The sequence below is a fragment of the Uloborus diversus genome, chromosome 10 (assembly GCF_026930045.1).
Source record: "Uloborus diversus isolate 005 chromosome 10, Udiv.v.3.1, whole genome shotgun sequence".
NCBI lineage: Eukaryota > Metazoa > Arthropoda > Arachnida > Araneae > Uloboridae > Uloborus > Uloborus diversus.
Genome location: NC_072740.1, coordinates 131,459,982 through 131,484,297, shown reverse-complemented (window position 1 = coordinate 131,484,297; position 24,316 = coordinate 131,459,982). Strand labels below are relative to the sequence as shown.

Sequence of the window (24,316 nt, the reverse complement as noted above, 5' to 3'; positions counted from 1 at the left end):
CCAGTAGCAGGACCTGATATTTTTGAAATGTTGAAAGCGGCGGTACTTCTGTATAAAGATGAAACAAATAGGAAAACATTACAAAAACGTCAATGTCATAAAACCAATGAATGTAAAATATAATCTATCGATAGAAAAAAAAAACATTCAAAATCAATTATTACAATGTCATAACCGACAGTTTGATTATTTTAAAGGAAAAAAGGAAAACGATATCTCAAGCTCAACTTGTTGTTTTGATTTTTCACTGTTGTGAAGAGCACTGACAAAAAGACAATGAATTCAGCAAGAATTTTGAAACTTCGTACGGTGAAGATTTACCAGCACAGTGTTTTACATAAAGAGTTTTATGATTTTTTTTTTTTTTTTCAGTTTTCTGAAAAGCTTCAAAGAATATCCAAAAACTATTCTCAAACATTCCAAAATGCTGTGTGCAAAGAAATTTCAACAACTACATCCTTTTGTTAAGATACCGCTGAGACTCACGTAGGCTGTCCCTGCTTTTAACTGATTAGAGGATTTGGTCTTCCTCCGACTTAAGAAAAATTTAAAGTTGGAAAAGACCAACAATAGTTCAAGATTGCATCAAGAACTTGACCATTCTGACAATAGGATCGAACCTAACCAGAAGAAAATTGATTTTGATTTTTAACAAATATAGGGGAATATGGAGCAAAGTGAAATAGCGAGGCAAAGTGAAATTTCTAAATATTTACTCTGCTTTTACCTGCACCTATCAGGTATTATCTTAACTATGTAGTACCATATGCAGTCTGTTCCAGTCAGAAAAAAAAATACCGACGAAGCATTTGGCAATATAAGCAATTTTAAGAAATTGGTACTCATATTGTAATATTTTGTTGTAAGTCAAAAAATATTTTTTTTTTTACTATGAAATGATAAAGTTCTTGTTATTAACATTTTAAGTATTAATTGAGACCTTTAAATATTCAATGCAGTATCAATTTAGTTAATATTAAGCTTATTTGTATTTTAAATAAATTGTACAATTAGTCAAGTACATGCGGGGCAAAGTGAAATAGTTTGTTTCATTTACTCACTCAATCATTTAATATAAATCACTTACGCTTTCATTTATTCATTAATTCATTCACATTCCTTCATTTAGCAATTCACTTATTCATTCATTCATTCACTCATTTTCTAATTCATTCATTATTTTACTCGATCATTTATTTTTCTTCATATATTAATTGATTCATTAATTTCATTATTCGTTTATTGTTCATTATATTTTCATTTATTCATTCAACCTTTTATTTACGGATTCTTTTAATCAAAAATATGTGTTATAATCGAATAGGAAATATTTCATTGGAAAAATATTTTATTTTTTACTTTGCCCCATTAAAAAAAATGAAAAAATTTCCACTTTTTTTTTTTTTTTTTTTTGAAGATTCAAATTTATTGCCAAGATAAAAAATAGTGTTTCAACGCAAGTTTTATTATAAAATACAATGTTCTTTCTTTGTGCACTGTAATTTTCAAAACAAATTTCTGATTTGTTCGTTTTGAAAAAACATAGCCATCTTAAATATTTCACTTTGCTCCACATATTACCAAATTAACAAATAATATAATTAGCAGTGATAAAAGTATCTTATTATAAAGCTAAAGCTATTTAATATTATTTTTTTTCACCAAATTTTTGATAAATGTGATTTTCTTGGGCATCGCTCGTAATCTAATCGTACCAATGTGGGCATTTCATGAAAAGAAGGATTCTTAAATCATTAAATTTTAGAAAAGTTTTTTTATGACATAAATTATTTAAAAAGGTCTCACGTGAACCATACTGCACTCCGACGACAGAAGTGACGTATCTCAAAAGAAAAAAAATCGCATGGGAGAAAATCAAGGTTTTATGTAGTACTACAACTGATTTATCTCAAATGCCACAATATGTGCAAAACATTTACAATATTATGTTTATTGGTTGATTTTTATAGTCTATATATAACAGATGCATAATTAAAGTTATATATATATATATATATATTTTAATTATGAATTTTTTTTTAATCCGTGTCATTATTGGATAAATTGTTTATACGCTACCACGCACCAGTTAATGTAAATTAACTTTGCGCGAACTTCAAGGAAAGAAAGAGTTCTAAATTTAGATTTTAAACCATTTACTAATTCGGTGTTCCACATTTTGAGATATGCCACTATCGTCGCCGTTGAGCTATAACAGTTTTCCGTTAAATTTTAATATTTGCAAGTAATTATCTAAATAAATTGAAAGGATATCATATTTTAGTAACAGTGAACAGGCTAAAGTATGTAGACAATAATTGTCATGCAATTTTTGCATGATGAAAATGTTTTCTCAATGGTGATTAATTAAATAATGAAAATAAACCAATGAAGAAAGTCAACGATGAACTTAAGTTTGAAGCGCGACAAAACTAATACATTCATTCTAAAGAAAATTTAGTTTATATAATATAAGACATCGAGAATGATTTGATGATTTTTAATCTCAGGTTCAGTTTTTGTAGTTTTAGAACGAAAAGACCCTTACAATGAGAAGATTTTTTATTTTTATAACTCAGTAAAAGACAAATTCTTTATATGATCGAATGCAATCCATGTTTAAAAAATTCATTAAGAGTACTTATTTACACTTAGCTATTGAGTAAATTCTTTTGAAACGTAAGTGGTGAGATGGGGTGTTGTTACCCCCAACATTACACTTTTTGTGTAATCCACCAAAACTCAGGGAAAGTTCAAAATTTTAAGTGACCGTGCAGAAGGTGAGATTGGCCCTGTCTTACTAATCACGTTAGGTGGTGTAAGTCACGAAACGCTGCGTTTCATATCTCGGTGAGTATTTGTCACACTAATGTCAAACTTTTTTGTTGGAATTAGTTTTCAATGGAGATTATTTCCCTAAGCACATGTTGGGAGACCTAGGGCTCGTATAAAAAGTTAGATTTTGTATTTTTTCACTAGTTTCCTTTTCCGCTTTCAATATCTTAACCCTGCATCTCATTGTGACCGTTTTTGCAATTGGAAGTATGCATCTAGGAGTAACACAAAGGAAGTGACAGTACAATCACACTCACATCACATACAAATCATTATTTTTTAAGTACAAAAATGTTTTTTGAAATGTTGATACTTCATTCTATGATAGATAATTGTTCCTAATATTTGAATGTTAAACAATTAAAAGTCAGATTCTAATTCTGGGAATGTAATGCAAATTTATGCGTAAAAAGGCAACGCCCGTGCAAATGGATTGAGCAAAAGGTAGTCTTTAAAACTTTAATTAATAGCCAGATTAAGAGAAAATATCGGAACTAGATAATGCGATAATAACTACTACCATATTGTAAGATGGTGCAACGAAATTTCACGACAGCAGAGACAAATGGGTGACCGAATCCGTCAACCTCCTTTATGTGAACCTAACTACAGCAATGTAACATGCTTTTCACTTTAAAATGACGTGATTTTCGAAACAATTACTCACTGAAGATTCCAGGATAAGGATGGTAATTACGGGTCTTCCAAAATTCATACTATGTTTGGAGAAATCAGCCTGATAGCGCACTAAATAGTAGAAATGTGTGTTTAACCACGGACTAGGTTGCACATTAGAGGAGCATTTCCTTTTTTGGCGATTTTATGCGTAAAAAGATTCTTTTTTCTGACATTTAGAATTTTTCTTGAAATTCAACGCGCTGTTGCATGCAAAAGCTGTTGAAATTGCGGTACAAGAGTTGGAAATTCCCTTTTCGGTGATTTTACACTTATAAAAGTACTTTATTTATTTATTTGTTGTTTCTTAACGTTAAGAATTTTTCTTAAGATTCCACTTCCGCTTAATTATTAAATTAACTGAAATACCTGTAAAATGAGGAGACTTTTTGTTATAAACTTCTTCATTAGCCCCTATCATGTTTTTGTCGGCAATCAGAAATAACAAAAACTTGTATTTAGTGAGTTTTGAGTTATTTTTTTTTTAATATATAGCAAAGAGTTAAATTAATTACAGATGCAAACCAAATATTAAACAAACAAATGTAACATTCCATCAAGTACTGTTTGAATTCTGCACTAAGATAAATAATTTTTATAAGACCAGTTTCATCTATTGGTGCTGCATTATTATTTTTTTAGATCAAGTTTGGTTGAAGAAAAGAAATTAATTCAAGTAATTTTTCTATTGAAAATATTTGGAAAAACCTTAAACTGGTGATGCCTTTTGGGGGAGGGGAGGGGAGAGTAACACTTCAATGCTGAAAGACGAGAGTTTCTTCCCGTTTTTCAGCATTGAAGTGTTATACTTCTCTCATTCTCAAAAGTGTATTAACTTATTAGTTTTGGTCAAAGATACAGATTGTTAGTACATCAACATTTGCCTCACTTGATGGGGGGAGAGGGGAGAGAGTTATTCCCTACTGTCTTATTAAGTGTTATAAAAAAAATGGGACTAAACCTCGAAAAACACTAAGTGATAAAATGCTGTCAGATTTTTAATGGCTGCCGTATTTAGCTGAATAGCTTTTCTAGCAAGTGCTCACCATATTTATTAGGAGATAAAATTGAATTGTACCTTCAATTTACTGTTGCAATTTACAATTGTACTTTCAAACGTATTTTCCGTGAAAAAAAAATGCTCTTACAGCATTTGCAACTGAGGCATTTGGTATCAAAAGCAGCTCAATCCATGAATTTTTCAAAGTGTTTTTCTTTCATTATTTGATAGTTCTTTGTCAACGTTATTATATCTGAAAGCGGTTTCAAGCGAATCAAGCTCAATCAGGTCGAAAGACGCTGCCGAAAACCCGTTTTGTTTCTAAATCCGTGCTCCTACTATGTGGCCACTTTAAATACGTACGAGCAGATAACATTATTACAATAAATTGCTAAATCAACTCACATTTTTGATTCCGCAATCTAATACATGGCATACAATTGGGATACCAAATTAATTTAACTGGAATATGCATATAGTTTTTAGCGATGAATCCCGCTTCCAACTGTACCAAGGCGATCATCGAAGACGTGTTTGGAGACACTCAGGGCAGAGGGGGAATTCTGCTTTCACTATTACACCCCGCACCGGCCCTCAACAAGGCGTTATGGTCTGGGCTGCCATTTCTTTTGATAGCCGGACCCCCTTAGTTGCAATTAGAGGTACACTTTTTGCACAGCGGTACGTCGACGACATCCTACGACCTGTTTTTCTACCGTTCCTTTTGCAGTACCCTCGGCTGGTTTTTCAGCAGGATAATGCCAGACCACATACGACACGTGTTGCTATGAACTGTCTGCAAGCTTGTCAAATACATCCTTAGCCTGCTAGATCGCCAGATCTCTCTACCATTGAGCATGTCTGGGATATAATGGGAAGGCGAATGCTTCTGGCACGGAATAATGATGACCTCGTGCGACAATTGGAGCGAATTTGGCAAGAAATACCACAAGACACCACCCGGGAGCTTTATTGGTCTATGCCACGCCGTGCTTCAGCTTGTATCCAGGCTAGAGGCGGATCAACACCTTATTGAACTTGTTACTGTAACTCTGACATAAATTATTCAATTGTTCTGAGATTTTAATCATTTGCTATTCTGTACATTGTCTTCCCATCCACCAATTTTCGTCTCAATCGGACAACTCCTTCTTGGTGCGTCGGTTTTTTTTTTTTTTTTTTTTTTTTTTTTGTTATGGAGTATTGAATTTACTGCTTTTCTACTTAGTAAAACATTAGTAACACCTATAAGTAAAAATTAACAAGCGGCGAAAATTAATCATCCGTATGCCGCGAGAGTTATTGTTCAAGACGAAGGCAAAACCTTTCCAGTGAAAATACACCGGTCACGGAAAAACCACGTGACGTGTGACGCATTCAGCCCGCTGACGTAAGCTGGATTACGTATCCACAACATGTGAAATTCAAAGTTTCTTGGATTTCTCCGAGACCCCTTATCCGATCCAGACCAAATTGCACTGGGACGATTTGGGAAGCATACCCTTTCAAACAAAAAAATAATTTTTCAAATTGGTCCAGTAAGCTTGGAATAATACGAAAACATACATAAAAAGCCGCAAGACGAAATCATAACCTCCTTTTTTGAAGTCGGTTAAAAATTAATGATTGCATTGGCGGACACATGAAATGCCATTGAAAACAAGAATTGTGATAAGATTTTTGAGTTGGGAGGTATTGGAACACCCTAGTAAAAATGCATAAATCGTAAGGAGGCAAGGGTTCAAATTACTTATCGACATGGTCACCATACTTATCGAGGCATTTGTCCAAGTGCCAAACCATCGAAACTGGCATGAAAGAAATCCTTGTCATGAATGTGAAACCACAAGACGGTTTGCTGAACCTCAGCATTGGTTCTGAAATGCTGACCTCCCAAGTGTTTCTTCAAAGGTCCAAAGAGAGGGAAATCAGTTGGTGCAAGGTCGATACTGTAAGGAATTTCAGGTCCAATGCCTCCAAATGCAAAACTCTTATCACACTCGTTTCTTCAATGACGGACCATGTTTCCATTAACGCAGCTATCAGCTGACATTTTTTCCTGTTAGTGGACACCTAGCTCGGCACCGTTTGAAAGCTCTGACCATCTTCGTTGTCTTCAGCGTGATAAATCAGTTGATTCAAATAGAGAATCTGCACACCCGTCATAGCTCTTGTTATCTTACTTTTTGAAACACCAACGTTATATTTGTTTTTGAAACTAACATTGATTTACATTTTTAAGCGCGATTTTTCTTTAAAGTAGACTGAGTTATTGATAAAATACGCTAACTATTGATGAATATTTGCAACTGAAAGCTCTTTATTTTAACCATTTTATTGACATGTTTTACTTTTCTATTGTCAAATAGTGGCGCATATTTACATTAAATTTTTTTTCAGTACAATTAAGTTATTTTCTAAACGATAGGTGTTTCGTATTTTATCATGACATGTTATTATTCTGGTTATTATAAATTTAGTTTGCATTGCAAATGATATTACATGACAGAAGAAACTAAGAATCAATGCAAAAGCTAGAAACTTTTTATGGAATAGTGATAGACAGATTCCGTTGGACGTTCAGGCAATTGCTTGAGATTTTTTTTTTTTTAATGTTCAATGGTATTTAATAAAAGCTATAGATATAAACGCAAATGATCGAAGAAATTTCAATCTTTTGAGCAAGAAAAGGGAAGAAGCAGCTATAGAGAAAGCTGAAACTTCGAAATAAGGAACAATGACTTCGTCTGAACTATGAGAATTCAAGCTGAAAACCTCTACAGTATGCAAAAAGTTATAAAAAGAAAATTTATTTACTCTTGATTTATGGTAAGGTTTTCACCGTCTTAGTAAGACTGAATATTTCGCGAAAGCGAATTTGTGATTAGTAATTTTTTGAAATGAAAACTTCTTTAGGTGCGTTGAACACTTTTGAGGTGGGAAAAAACCATCCATTTCACGACACCAAAAAGCCGTCACCTGAGCAACACCGGAATACAGCGCATGCGCGGCTTCGCTCCGCTCCTTTACGTGCGATTTTTTCATTAAGTTTACGAGGCTCAGTGGCACGATCGGCAGCGCACCAGTCTCAAGAATCGATCAAGCTGCCCATCGTGAGTTCGGTCCTCACCCTCATATAGTAGTACTGAAGTGAAAACTTCTTCAGGCGCTGGGTATTTTTTGAGATGAGAAAAAATAATGTTTCTGATATCGGGGTGAGACATTGTGTTTGTGTGGTGCCGTTGCTACCCTGAAAATGAACAGCTAATTGTTATGGTTGCGGTTCATATTTCACCGGATAAGTCTTCAAGCGCAATACGAGAATTTCTGAATTAAAATTTATTTATTTATTTTAAAGACGTTTTTGCATTGCTTCAAGATAAAATTGGGAAGAGCTTTGATGATTTGCCACTGATTTTGAGTGGGGATTTCAACATCAACTTTGCAGATGATAAAAATCTACCATTAATTGAATTTTTAAATGGAGAATTTTATTTAACGATGTTCAATAATTGCAATCTTAGCTTAACGAGGTATAAAAGTACAGTTGATGCAGTCTTTAAACGACATTTAAACAGATTCAAATCAAAGTTTTTTATTTCCTATTTTGGTTACCATAAACCTATAGTGCTACTTTTGGAATATAATAATGATGATGATGATGATCATGGCGTAAAAAAATCATGATATTGAATATGAATGATTTATGTAATTTTGAAAAATAAAAAAATTGGAATTTTTTTATTTAAATCATATTTTTTTTTTTTTTTTTTGAAATGAGCCCCGAATTATCTGCCATGCCTCAAAATTCGAATTTCCCGGTATGCTGGTCAATCTCACGGCAGATCGGCTTTTCCGCCAAGTCAGCTAAAGAGGGTTAATGTAGTAAATTGATTGCGTGGAAAGTTCAGTATGTGTATTGTTTGTTCTTTTTATGCATGGAAAACTGAATAACACAAACCAAGAATTTATTTTCTGATATTTCCTATATTTGCATCAATATTTACTTTATAAACGAACAGAAATAGACCAACCAAAATGTATATATTTGATGCTCGCATTGCTGGCAAACGTAAAAACTAGACTGTAGCTGATATTTTGAATCTACAAATTATAAAACTTTAATTTTTGAAACTACAATTAGTTTTAAATAAAAATTTAACACACACCACACACACGTACACGCGCGCGTACAAATTTACCAAATTTCTTTTGTATTATTAAGTTTTCACTTCTGTCGGCAGTCCGATGACTGCCTACTTTTTTTTGTCTATCTCAGCAGTCAAACACTCTTAAATACAGCTCTCGAACGTTTGCTATTCGGGGAAAAAAAACAGCCTAATTTATTGGGACTGTACTGAATTTTTGCTTTATACTTTAGCATATCTTTTTTTCACAAATTTTACATTAACCTGAGGGCACTTTCAGGGCTAAGATTATCAGCAGTGTTTTTATTTTATGTTTCAATTTTTCTTTCTTGAAATCCGATGAACTTAGTCTTGTAATAAACGAACTATTCAAAACAAATACTTTATGCGCATTCTTGATCAAGAGAGACGTTATTTCTTTGATATAATAAATGAATAGCAAGGTATTGAACACAATTCAAACCTTTGTTTAAGCGATCATTAATTAAAAGGACTGAAATGATCTCCTATTTGACACCCAGGTTTAACTTCAGAGAATAAAAATTAATTTTCATGTCCAAAATGTCAAACGAAATATGGATTTTTTTTTTTATTAAGACGCGAAGAAAATTCCCAGGGGTAATTTGTTTTGAATTTTGCTGAAATGTAAATGATTTTATGAAAATTGACTCAAACTAAAGACGCTCTTGATGAAAGTGTCAAGAAAATGTTGTATTTAAAATATATAAATTAATAAGCATGCATTACTAACGAATTGCAATAATTAAACAATAATATCTGTGGGCATATTTTTTGTGCAAGTATAGTGTTGGGAGTTCACTTGAGGTCTCCGTGACCTCCCAAAAAATTTCGTATTTGGGAAATTTTGAACGCCGAATCAAAGAATTTGAAAACTATTGCAATATTGCAGTTGTTTTTTAATCTGTTTTACTGGTGCCTAATATATTTTCCCATTAGATGTAGGCATGTATGTATGTATGCTCGCGCTTTTCTTCTTTTTTTCCCCCTTTGGGCAAAATTCGAGTTTCATTCGTCAAATTGAGAATTTCCCCCCATCCAAAAATTTAGGTTCTGAGCTCTTCTGTGTGTGTGCATAGGCTGTTCATATTAAAAATAATAGAATAGCTGAGTAAAAGTAAGAAGAGAGAGAGAAAGAAATTGTTGTTTTATTTTTTTTTTTTTTCATTTATTAGTTTTTGATAGGAAGTAAATACATCTAGGGTAACGGCACCAGTAACAGACAGTCAAAAATTGGATTTAAATAATAAGAATTTCATGCGGGTAAAACTTATGTTGCTGTGGTTCATGAATACGGAGCAACCATCTATTGTTATCAGAGTGAATTTTATGAGCCAGTTGGTATTTACAAAGCAGCGTGTAAGGTTATTAACAGCCAACACGAGGTCAAACGTTCATTTGAATCTATTAAGGCTTTAGTTCTAAAAATAAAGAACTTTTGCACATTTTGAAGATAAAAGGGGAATTTTGTCGATTACTCATCCTTTCCTCATCGTATCTGTTGCGGGGTATCATCAAATTTTTTGGTGTGTGTTACTGGGAGTTGAACTTCTGTCCGAAATTGAGCAAATAAATATGGAATTAACTAATTCTGAGGCTCCAGAAGCAGCCAAACGTTAGATGAGATGTAGTTGCATGAGAGAAAATTAATTGAAAAGTATAAACACATTAAAAGGCTCAGAAAATTGTGTTAACCTGAGAGCTATGTCTTAAGCGAGTCTGTTACTGGTGCCGTTACCCTAAGTTGCTTATGAATGAAATATAGAATGTTTAGAAAAGATTTTTAACGTTTGCAAAATATAAATAACAATAAATTGGGCATTACAAAAGTTTTCTCTTACACATCAAATATTTGAATAAAATTTAGAGGGATTCAAAGCATTTGAATTAAATATAGATTGGTTCAGAGTAATAAAATTATTTTTTATGCAAAAACATTTCGAACAATATGAGTTTAAATAGACTTAACCACCAACCTCTTCTAGCTTACGCTCGCCAACCGTGTACGCAGTTCTTAAGGATCCCTTCACGATCCGAGCTCGCTGTGCTCGATCACTGGTCGCTACAATAACAGTCAAGCATTATTTGTTTTCAAAAACGTGTCCTTTTTTTTAAATATAAATCTTATAAGAAACACTTTTGATTTTCATACATTTAAAAAGGGCAACCATTATTTGAATATTCATTCATTTATTGTTTAATTTCATTTATCACATTAAGAGTTTTTTCGCTTTTTTTTTTTTTGCATGCAAGTTTATTCAAAGTTAGATAATAGGGCACTTGTGAACACAATATCTATAGACGCATGTGAGCAGTTCCCTTTTTCTTTCCATAATATTAATGTTAGTTTATTGTATAATAAGTATTTAAAAATGTGTAAATATTTATGACTATTATTTTTCTTCAATCAGTTTGTAAGTTTATTGCTAAATATCATTTTTAAATATTTATTTATTTATTTTACTTAACTTTTTTGTTACTAAATAGTTGTTCAACAGTTTAGTGTTATATAATACTTACTTTAAGTAAAGAGACAAAAAGATTTCTTTTAATTGATAAATTATTTTTAAATAAAAAAAGAACAGACTTCAAAAACAAAGATGAACTAAAAAATAAATAATAATTGGTCATACTTACATACGATTTTCTACCCAAACCTATAAATGAAATTTATTTTACAATTCCAGTACAAAATCAACTAAACTAAACACCCAATTATAAAATAAACACTGATTTTAATTACTAAACAATGAATTATTTTAATACTTAACTAATTATATACGATCTCTTAATTTTAAATAACCTTTTGAAGTCGAGGCCTCCTATAAACTACTACCTAACGTAAAAGACTAGGTTTAGTTTTAAAGAATAATTTCGTGCTTAGTTAAATTAGTATTCAACTCAGGAATTGGTGGGTTGTCAGTTACGGCAATGCATCAGAAAATGTAATTACAATAATTTTAAACACATTGTTTTTTTCTGAAACAGAGTTCTGACCGTAATCTTATGCCTTAAACTCATTTTCTAAACCAGCTTCTCGCTGGGACGTTCCCGCAATAAACTCGAATGAATATCACGAGCGCACGAAGACAACAGGTGTGAATAATGTTCCCGTCGACATAAAGCATTAAAATATTGGACATCATTAAGTTTTATGTGTCTTTCTTCAGCATAATGATCACTTCACTATTTATACACCTGGATGTGCGATTGTCAAATCATTGACTAAGCACTAAATAAGGTTGCTAATTCTAAAACATTCTAAAAGTTATTTTCCTTTAATGGGCTATAATTAGCACTTAAGTTTATACGGATTTGACGGAGCATGACACCAACTCGGGCATTGCGTGAAAATATTTCAAAAGTTTCATTTTTACTGTTAAATAAGTTTTAAACGCCTAGAATATAAATAAGCAATGGTTGAAAACTAAGACATTCGACCCAAGCGAGCAAATTAACAAACATCTCGTACGTTCCTGCACCACTGAGTCTGAAGATGAACGCAAAATTGGTCACCGTTCTTTTACTTGCCCTGTTCGTTGGAGTTGCCATTGGTCAGTATATTAAATAATTATTCCTTTTCAAAGATATAATGAATGCTAACCGAAAAATTAATAATAAATTAAACCTAATCGACATTAATTTTGCGATGCATAATTGCCAAAACTAACCAACCCAAATTCTAAAATCTCCAATATATATATATATATATATATATATATATATATATATATATATATATATATATATATATATATATATATATATATATATATATATATATATATATATATATATATATACATATATATATATATATATATATATATATATATATGTATATATATATATATATATATATATATATATATATATATATATATATATATATATATGTATATATATATATATATATATATATATATATATATATATATGTATATATATATATATATATATATATATATATATATATATATATATATATGTATATATATATATATATATATATATATATATATATATATATATATATAAAGAGTCGAATCTCAATAACACGAATCTTACAACTCTAATATTCCTTTATCTGGAAGTTTTCATCGCAAACTTTTCAGACTGTTGTGGAAATTTCTCATAACTCAAACTAACAATAATTCGAACGTTTTACCAGGTCCCTTTTGACTTCGGGGTATCGAGTGTTGACAGTATATATATATATATATATATATATATATATATATATATATATATATATATATATATATATATATATATATATATATACAATGGCGTCGCTATGGAGAGGCGGTCCGCCCCGGGTGTCACCCGTCTGGAGGGAGACACTCAAACTGTACTGTAAGTTTCTGAAAAATATGAAGTTAAAATGCATTTTTAAGACAACCAATTTGATGATTTTTCGGGGGGAAACCCCCTGGAACCCTCCTTCCTCTCCTCCACTCCACATCATGGAGTCAATACTATACTCAGGATTACGTTCCTATCAAAAATGACACTTCAGTAATAGAAATAATCGCCAAAGAAAAACTTTTAACTTATTTCTAGGCTAATTTTGTTTCTGTGACTTGTAGAAATAAAAAAATTAGCCAGTATTTAAATGAAAAAGATATTTAGACATACTTTTTCCGAGTTATAATGTATGTATACACCAGAATAAATGTTAAATTGTATTAAACAAATTAAAATCTAATTTATTTTTAATCACCTATTGCGTTACAACTAGAGAGAGAAAGAAAGTATACTGATTAGGAGAACAGATTCATTGAATTTTCATCGAATAAAAACTTGTCTGTGGCATAAAAATATTTCACAGATAATTTAGTCCATATTTATAAATTTTAAGAGTCCAAGATATATATATACCTTAACTTTTATTCAAAAACTAATAATAATGCTTAAATATCAAGTAAAATATTAAACGCGAACAAGAAATTAAATTTAAGTACTATTCAAATTAACATTCAAAACCATTCAATTCAAAAACATTTTTCACTTCTATTTATAGTGTGATAAATCTAATAGATTTTTTACATTTGAATTCGCTTAAGCATTTGGAATTCTCAAGAAATAAATCATTATAAAGTAGTATTCGATTACAATTTTGATGGTTATGTAGTAATCCTGATGGTTTAATGTATTTTGTTTTTACTTATTATTTTATAGTTTTTTCATTAAAATCATCATTGCTTCGTTCAAATATTTTACTAAAAGATTTTAGGTAGCTCTTTTCTATAAAAGGATTAAAACTCGAGAAAAATGAATGCAGCAGTATCAAGAAACGTGAATTACTCGTATTCTAAGTTTCTAAATAAAGAATACTTCAGAAATAAGAATTAATACACCCAAACCTCTTTTTTGTGCGGTCTTTTTTTTTTTTCTTTTTTTTTTTTTTTGTGCGACATTTTTTGTGTAATTTTTTTTGCGCAGTCTATGAAAGAGCTCAACTGACGATAGTAGGGGAATGTGGGGCAAAGTAAAATGGTTAAGATGACTGAATTTTTTCAAAATGAACAAATCGGAAATTTGTTTTTAAAATTACAGTACACAAAAAAGAATATTTTACCATACTTATATTGAAACATTATTTTTTATTTTTGGCAGTAAATTTGAGTCTTCAAAAAAAAAAGTGAAAAATGTTCATTTTTGGGGGGGGGGGGGGGGCAAAGTGAAAAAGAAATAATTTTTCTAATGAAGCATTTTCTATTTGAATTTAAAACACATTTTTATTAAAAGGATTAATAAATAAAACGTTTACTGAATAAATGACACAATAAACGAATAGTTAAATAAATAAATCAATGAATAAATGAAGAAAAACAAATGAGCGAGTAAAAGAATGAATGAGTAAAAAAATAAGTGAATGAATGAATAAATAAGTTAATTACTAAATGAAAGAATATAAATGAATTAATTAATAAATGAAAACATCAGTGATTATTTAATGATTGAGTGAGTAAATGAAACACACTATTTCACTTTGCCCCGCATGTACTTGACTAATTGAATAATTTATTTAAAATACAAATACTCTTAATATTAACTAAATTAATAATGCAATGATTATTAGGAGGTCTCAATTAATACTTAAAATGTTTTAAACAAAAACTTTTTCATTATATAGCAGCAAAAATAACTTTTGTCTTACAACAAAATATTACAATAAAATTTCCACTATTACCAAATGCTTTAATCTAAGGTGGTATTTTTTCCTGACTAGAATAGACTACATATGGTACTATATAGTTAAAATAATACCAGACAAGTGAAGCTAAAAGCAGAGTAAATATTTCACCATTGCATTTTGTCACGTTATTTCACTTTGCCCCATGCTCCCCTATTTATAAAACGAATTAAGTTAGTTATAAAACGAACGAACATTTTTATGCAATTTTTTTATCCGGTCCTTACCCACCGCACAAAAAGAGGATTGGGTCAAAGAAGTAAAGGAAATGACCAACGTTTTGTAGCACAAAATTAGATATTAATGCAGACCCGTGTTTCGGGGATTCAAGGAACTCCTATTTCAACCCGAAATAGTGAGATTTCGGACGTAAAGACATCCCGTAAAAGCAAAGAGAATGAACAGCAGGCAGCTCAAATAGAAAAATAGCAATTTGAAAAACAAAGCAGGTAAAATGGAACTCAGAGTCGAATTTTATTGTATGATTCTTTTCTAGAAAAACAGTTAAGCAATAAGCATCTCCAAAAATCCCTTAATAATACGTTTTACTGTCCAAATGAAACCGCTAATTAATGAATCAGCAATTAATTTTATGTTATAAAAAATTGTAACGAATCAGTTATTATATTTTTCAGAAAAGAACGAAAAAAACATAATACAGCAAAACAAGAAAAATGTTGGAAAAACAACAAAATATGCAAAATATGTACGAAGTAAAACAAAAAATGGAAACTTAAAGAGAAATAACAATAATTTTGAAAAGCAGAACATTTAAAACACAAAAACCATCGAGTTCAAAGTAGAGGGTGAAAAATGACTACTAATTATATAAATGGTTGCCAAACCACAGAAAAATACGGAATGGCTTTAAGAACTAAATTAAAACGATTCTTTAGAATGTGGAAGACCTACTATACTTGAGTTCCAAACAGAAATGAACCGCCACTAAAGTACTTTGAGGGAAGTTCTGCTTTTCTGTGCTTTAAGCAAATATGTATTCTTGGTTTCCTAAGCACCATTTTCTGCTCATTTAATTTACAAAAACAGGGGTAAATAAAATTATCAGTAATAGGCAATAAAAATAACAAGTAAAAGGTTTCTCGTTATTTTATTTAAAGTAATGATTTTTAGATTAACGATTAGTGCGAAAATTTACGTTGAAAACTAAAAACGTGCAAAACGACATGTGAGGCGGTTAGAAGCAGTGGGATGTATGTGCCAGAAATTAAAATATAAACATAATCAGTACAAACTCTATTAGCACATCTCCTCTACTTAGGGCAAAAGATGGTACTTGTAGCTCTGGTGGGTGCTGCTATACAGCATGATTTGGAAAACAAAAACAATTTAAGCCTACCTATACATTGAACTTTACACGTGTTTTACTCGAAACTTTAAAAAGTCTACTTATATCCTTTTTTTCTCACTGCCCTATATTTTTTAACGATTAAGATTGTTTACTGATTTTACTTTGCTGTGTCTTGATGTTTCTTATTTTATTGTGCTTGAGATTGGTAGATAGTGAGTCACAAGATCTATGGCCGCAATGCCAACTAAATTCATAAACGCTGACTTTTTTACATTCCTTCATTTTGTAATTGATAATTCGTAACGGGTTTTACTGATTTTTTTTTTTTTTTTGTCTGTCATTTCATTTATTTAATTTTTTGTAGATATAAAGTTCTTACATATGTCATTGTTTATATATTTGTTTCGCAAAATATATTTACTGTAAATTTTTAAGTGTACATTTTGGAAAGTTTAAAGTTAAATATTTGTATTTCATAGAAATAAAAGATACCCTTTTTTTAAATCTTTTACAAACTTTTTTCTTCTAATGTTAGTTTTGAATTTTGTCCGCCCTAGATTAAAAAAATGTTTTTTTTTTAGCAAACAAAATGACTTTTTCATACAATAAAGTATTGTCAGTCATACAGTTTTGAATTCCAAACTTAAATCCTACTTGTCAAAATCTAAAATAAAAGTTTGACCTCCATTCCTTCATTTATTTCAACGATATAGGCCATATTTTAACTTGACCCCACCAGACCTTACGTTTTAAAGCAAGAATGAAATAGTTTATATTCCAATAGAGATCTTATTAAAAATGCGCTTGTAGTGATGAGCTCTCATTTGCTCAGACCAAAAGGACATTCTGAGTGTGGGGAAATAAATATTCCAAGAAAATGAATTGCGGCTTAAACGATAAGCGCATTTGAACTTAGTTCCAGTTTACCACATTTTAACTGAAGTATTTGCGAACAATATGCGTTTGAATGTCCCATTGGAAAATTAAACTTTACATTTTAAAATAATATTTTTGATGATATGCAAATAGAGCTGGGTGGTTAATCATCAGCTTAAAAGATATTATTTTCCTAGCACTTTACTCTTTGTGGTTTTTGTATAACTATCTTCTAACTTCCTTAATCGGACCACAGGAGGAAAGTACGGTGGACGCCAACAGGATGGATCCAAAGGAAATGACTCTAGTTCTAGATCTGGTGGAGGTTCAGGAAACGATTCAACTTCGGGTGGAGTGGACGGAAGACAACAAGGAGTAAGCAGCGGGTCTGGCAGCGGACAAGGGTCAGGATTTGGTAGCGGTCAAGGATCCGGGTTTGGTAGTGGCCAAGGATCAGGCTTTGGTAGTGGTCAAGGATCTGGATTTGGTAGTGGTCAAGGATCTGGATTTGGTACCGGCCAAGGATCAGGATTTGGTCAAGGGTCAGGAGCAGGAAACGGAGCAGGGGCAGGAGCCGGAAGTGGAGCAGGATCAAGAGCAGGATCAGGAGCTGGAACTGGAGCAGGAACTGGTGCAGGTTCAGGTGCAGGTTCAGGAGCAGGAACTGGAGCAGGATCAGGAGCAGGAACAGGTTCAGGAGCAGGAAGTGGAGCTGGTTCAGGAACAGGTGCAGGAGCTGGAACCGGATTTTGAGCATGATCAGAACTCTGAAGCGGTTCAGTAAATGCATTTGGAGACTCAAGCAACTGCATTTCTTCGAGATGTCATCGTGAATGTACAAAAAAGAAATATGTTCTCTTAACTAGAAACCTTTTAAATGTGAGCAAAATTAAGTTGCTCAAGCTATGGTGTTCATGTTTCTTTAGTTAAGTAAACTTTTTAAAATAAAATTTGAAAACGATTTCTTTTTTTCCATTTCTACTGCCTCTAGATCCATGTTATTATTTTTAACTGTTTATTTCATTTATTATATAAATTAACTAATTAAACATGAGAAAAATATTTTAAATAGAAATAATCATCCGAAAAACATGTTGCATGTTACTTGAATGTAAATAACATGAATTTAAAAAAATATATATCTGATAGGAATTTGAAGAGCATTTTAATAAAGCTCTCGTTATTTATTTCAAAATGTGATTGGACGATTCACTCTTAACAAGAATATCACTGCTCAGTTATTTAAAACAAGAATACTGCATTCACGCTTAAGTTTTCAAAGATGATCGTTTAATTTAAATTCTACACAATTGAATAATGGCGTAACATAATAATGTCTTAACATAAAATACGTTTCAGGCTGATTGTTTCAAATTACAACTTTTCATCTGATATCATAGTTACCACAAAATTAAAAAGAAAACAACTTTTTGGAAATATTCAAGGCAGTTTTAAAAAAAGACCAATGTTTTGTAATGATGACACAACTACAAAAGTTAGCAATCAATCTTTTTTTAAGTACACAGTTCTTAATAGCATTTTCCCTCATATTAAGTTTATATATCCATGAATATTTATCAGATAAAATCAAAATCCATCATTAAAACAAGTAAAAAGAATGGCCTACCACGTCCAAAATTTCAATGATTTTTACTGATGGGTCATTCCATACAGATTCAACGGATGAGTGCGCTCGACCATTTTTAATTTTTTTTAAACTCATATCCCAAAAAGATGCATATGAATGATGTTTAAAACCACTTTTATTTTTTCTCTAACCTTAACCCTTGATTTTTTAGAGGTCATCAAAAGTCATTTTCGTAGTCCAAAAAGGGACCTTTAGAGTTCTGCATTTTGGCCCAAATCTAATTGAATAACTATCATGGCAGAACATTTTACATTTTGATGTCAAAGTACATAAGATAGTAGTCTCACACACTGAGTTATGTAGTTTTAACTTAATAATTAAAATAATGGCAGCAGGCCAAAGTTCAAGGTCAAATGTAAAATTTTTACTTATTCCAAAGGGTCATAACTCGCTTAGGGGATAAAAACACAAAGTGAAATATGGCAAAAACTAATCACTGGAGTCACACTAATGAGAAAATATGGCTGTAATTGTGTGTTTGTTTACCCTTTACAAATTACAGCCCCTCAAACATCAGAAAATTGAGAAAAATGACATTTTTAGACCCATGTAAACCAAAGGGAGTGAAATTAAAAATAAAATTTTTCTGCCAATTGAATATTCCATTCTAGTACTACGCACGTTACATGTATTGCTTTGTGTATTTGGTTTGTAAAAAAGATACAGCTGTTCGAAATTGTGTTATTTATTCAGTTAACTCATTTTGAAAGGGAGCACTAAATCATTGAATTAGTTAATTGCGGCGTGTTTTTTATCTATAAATGGGCTCTAAAGTATTGCAAAACTACTTTAATTATATTCTAACAAAAAGAACAACAAAAACATTTTTCGCTTTAAAAAATATTCAAATCATTTTCTGAGTTAAAATATTTAATTAAAATGAAAATTACTGATCATATTTTTTAGCTTTTTTTATACAAAAACAATGAAATATTTTTTTTATGTCAGAGCATCATAAACAATCGGAAATTCTTTGTAAAATTTTAAACCGTTGAAAATTGTGTGATTTGTCCAAATAACTCATCCCTAAAACATAAAGAAAAATTGTGAAAACAGCATTACACCATCCTGAAATTATGTATATTATACTCTATATAATACAAAAACTAAAAATCATATTGCAAACATAGAAAATAAAATTCTAATTTGATAACACATAGGTTATATAGTCATTTTTTGACCTTTTTCAGCAAATGATTTTTTTTAGTTATACATACTTCTTCATGTGTATTGCTACTGGACAATAATTTTACTTTGAGTGTATTAAAACTCGTTGGAATAAAGCAATGATTAGCTCTTGTATTAGGAATTCTATTTGATAAGTCAAACCTTTCTTGGAGCATTTTTTCAGCTAAATCAACTTTCTGAGTGCTTACGTAGATAAATTTAATGCTTGTAATAGCTGAAGTGCAAAAGTTATACATTTCCAAAGGTGTTAAAATATGACTTCCAGTAGGTCTTTGCAAGCTGGCTTTTGTACCAACTCTTTTCACTGTTCCTCCAATCCCGTCACATGATCCTTTACCGTGTGAGGTTGCATAGAAATATATTACCTATTTTAACTTCTGGGTGTTTTAGTTTGAATGCTTCGAACAACTCATTAAGATTACACAAAATGAGACGCTTTTGTTTCTGCTCTTTTACTCCTGAATACTCATTCCTGATAGATTTAGTCTTTCTTACCTGGATATATTCTGCCATATTCGTCATCTTCATAGAATTTTATAACTTTTTCCTGAATGTCATTTGAAATTCTATTGCGATTTTTTGTGTTCTACACAAGGTAATATACCAAATTTTTTTTCCATTTTTTTTGCCTTTCGAACCTCAAAGTCGCCTACTTGAAGAGTTTTACATATCTTCGATTCAGGCCATGATTTGGGCATTAAAGTTATAATATTAATCTTTTCAGAATAACTGTTAGATTCTTTAACTTTTTGTTTCAAACTTTCTACAAGCGATAAATAATTCTCCCCTAAATTCGTTAACTGCTGACTGTCGTCAGATTTTTTTTATACCCCATTGAATGATTTCTTAAGTTTTTCCTCCATACTTTTTGAAATTTGTGAGACTTTTCCTTTAACAGCTGATGACCTTCTATTCTCACGTAATTTACTTATTTTAACTGGTGAAACACCCAGAGAATCACAAGCAGTATTACTGAAGCTATGCTTTTTTTCTTCTGGAACATATTCTGCTAAAATTTCATCTTTACATTTAGACAACTAAGAGACATTTTTATAACAATTAGCACATAGTGACTTCCCTGGTGTGAGGAGTACTTGCTGTTTACTTTCTAAGAAATCAATGGTGATTGTTCGCAACGTTTTAGTGACTGTCTTCTTATGCGTTAAAAATGAATCACAGTCTTAAATCCAAAGAGATGAGTGTACTTTACAAGATATTTTATCTCATGATACGTACACACTGTTCAATCTCTTTATTCACTCTTAATTTTAAAAGATGCTGTTGCTGCTCAGGTAATTGATTGATCTCTTTAATTGTAGATGTAGAACTGTAAGTCTTTTTATGACAAGGTTTATTATTAAAAAATCCTATAGAGCATTCCATGATAAAATTATGCAATAAATGTGTTACTCAAAGTTTCTAAATCACAAAATGTATTAAAAACATTTTCTCAGTTAAAAAACATACAATATTGCGTAATAAAAGTATTATATATTTGCAAAGTAAGTTCCATTTGCTCACGACAGAAGATCTATTCTGGTACTAACCACATAATACTATTTATTTTAAACAGGTAATGTCATCAACAATGACCACTAATGATTTACTACGGGAATGATGTAACTTATGTTCAGTTCCTATCATGTTAACCAATTCCCAGCACCCAATAATATCGTAGAATTAAGATGATGCAATATATGCAAAGTTTGTCCTGTCACAAGTGACTAATGTTAATCCGAAACTAGAGATGATGCAACATCACTTTTTATTTACTAATACACAAAATGTTATTTGCAATTTTATAAAATATTTCCGATTATTTATGATACTCTGACATAAAAAAATTCTTCATTGTTTTTGTATAGTTAAAGCTAAAAAATGGTCAGTAATTTCCATTTGTCTTAAATATTTTAACTCAGAAAATGATTTAAATATTTTTTAAAGCAAACAAAATTTTTGTTGTTCTTCATTAAATTATAATTAAAGTGGTCTTGCAATACTTTAGAGCCCATTTATAGATAAAAAACACGCCGCAATTAACTAATTCAATGATTTAGTGCTCCCTTTCAAAATGAGTTAACTGGATAAATAACACAATTTCGAACAGCTGTATATGTTCTACAAACCAAATACACAAAGCAATATATATAACGTGCATAGTACTAGAAGGGAATATTCAATTGGCTGAAAAATTTTATTTTTTATTCCATCCCCTTTTGGTTTACAGGGGTCTAAAAATGTCTTTTTTCTCAATTTTCTAACCTTTGAGGGGCTGTAATTTATAAAGGGTAAACAAACACACAATTATAGCTATATTTTCTCATTAGGATGACTACAGTGATTAGTTTTTGCCATATTTCACTTTGTGTTTTTATCCCCTAAGCGAATTATGACCCTTTGAAATGAGTAAAAATTTTACATTTGACCTTGAACTTTGGCCTGCTGCCATTATTTTAATTATTAAGTTACAGCTACATAACTCAGTGTGTGAGACTATTATCTTATGTACTTTAATATCAAAATGCAAAATGTTCTGCCATGATTGTTATTCAATTAGATTTGGGCCAAAATGCAAAGGTCTAAAAGTCCTATTTTTGACTACGAAAAAGACTTTTGATGACCTCTAAAAAATCAAGGGTTAAGGTTAGAGAAAAAATAAAAGTGGTTTTAAACATCATTCATATGCATCTTTTTGGGATATGAGTTTCAAAAAAATTAAAAATGGTCGAGCGCACTCATCCGTTGAATCTGGATGGAATGACCCATTTTTAAACTTAAATAAAAAGGAATATGTCTATAAATTCTTCAAAAGTTAAATAAAATGAACTCAGATATTTTAGAGTTCCATGATAATAAATTTTTGCCATGGTTTTATAAGGAAATTCTGCTTACGAAAACTTTAATAAATTAACAGAGGAGTTAAATACTTGAGTTAATGGAACAGATAAGTAAACTTCCGAGCAAACAGAAAGAGCGATAGTTATAATCACGCAAAAATTGACATTGCTAAAGCAATTTTTGAATCACGCAGCTTATTAAGTTGAATTTAGGTTCATTTATTATCATATTTTAAATACTTTTCAAACATGTATTTAATGTTTCCCAATTTGAGCTCTAAATTTTGTCTTACTAACATATTAGCTCCAAACCCCCAGTCATACGTCTGTTAGGTCCTTTTTTTTCATAGGTATCTATAGTAATTACGAAATATGTAAATTAACATTAAAAATAAATCAAAATATTTATCTTCAACGATTAAAATAGTTTCAAAAATCAACTATTATCTGAACGATATAAAATGGTATAGGATATAGCTGCTTAATAAAAATAAAGTTGTTAAATTCATCAACTGGCTTTCGGGGAAAAATCGGATGCGTACGGAAGAATAGTGGATGAGCGTGTTTAGTGTCTTTAGCTATAAATGTTAAAAGAAGCAGGACTTCAAGCTTTCACAGAATATTCTTTTTTTTACTCTGAATCAATAAATCCAAGCTGTCGTATCTTTTCATTACTTACTAGCGGTACCTGCACGGCTTTGCCCGTAGTAGAAAATTATAAGGTCATTTGGTTCGCCTGAATATTTACAAATAATGGATGGTGAATTTGTCGCCAATACGCTATGTTAATTTGCTCGTCCATGGTCTAGTAATTTGCTCGTCCACGTTAAGGTAATTTACTCGTCCAAGTTATGGTAATTTGCTCGGTGCAGAGGAATTAAATCCACCAATGGGGGTAAAAATAAAATATTATAAAACTAACAAAATCGAATTTTTGAAAAATCGCTTTAAGATGCACACCCCCATGCTATAAACTAATTTTGTGACAAATTTCATGAAAATTGGCCGAAAGATCTAGGTAGATGCTGTACGCATCACAGAGATCCAGACTTTCAGCTTTGTTATTAGTAAAGAAAAAAACTGTAATTGAAAAGAAAACTCTTGGATTACTTAGAGACATCTATGCACATAGTAAGGTAGGAAAATTCATAGCATAAATTTCATGCAAAAGGTTCACTTTCCTCATTGACACTGCACATATCGTACCACCATATTTCCAACAAGCTGCGAGGGTTGTTCAATAAAAACAATCCTCGTTTTTAGTGGTAAATAAAAAAACAACTCACAGAAAACTAATTATATATGTGTAGTAGGTAAGTGAAGAATAGATAATGGACGCTTAAGGGCCGGGACATGGGTAATGTGACCTTGGCAACTATCCAAATCCATGTTGATTCGCTTTCGCATAAGGAAAAATGAAAGTGATACGAGATGAACAAATAGATCGCAGCAATGGAATTTTATTTTCACCCAAAAAATCAGCAACTGAAGTATATACGAGAAATGTTTTTAAAGTAAGTTCGGTTTTGAAATAAAAAAAAATAAGTATAGATAGAGTAAAGAAATTTATTGCACAAAAATCT

At 31.0% G+C, this 24,316-nt stretch overlaps 1 protein-coding gene across 1 annotated transcript; it reads left to right on the top strand.

Annotated features, from left to right (window-relative positions):
• Positions 1-12,074: 12,074 nt before the first annotated feature.
• Positions 12,075-18,021, top strand: LOC129231830 (keratin-associated protein 6-2-like). The gene is made up of 2 exons (XM_054866211.1): positions 12,075-12,230; positions 17,317-18,021. Exons 1-2 carry the CDS (start codon positions 12,173-12,175, stop codon positions 17,811-17,813), a joined length of 555 nt encoding a protein of 184 aa, XP_054722186.1. The 5' UTR covers positions 12,075-12,172; the 3' UTR covers positions 17,814-18,021.
• Positions 18,022-24,316: the final 6,295 nt, after the last annotated feature.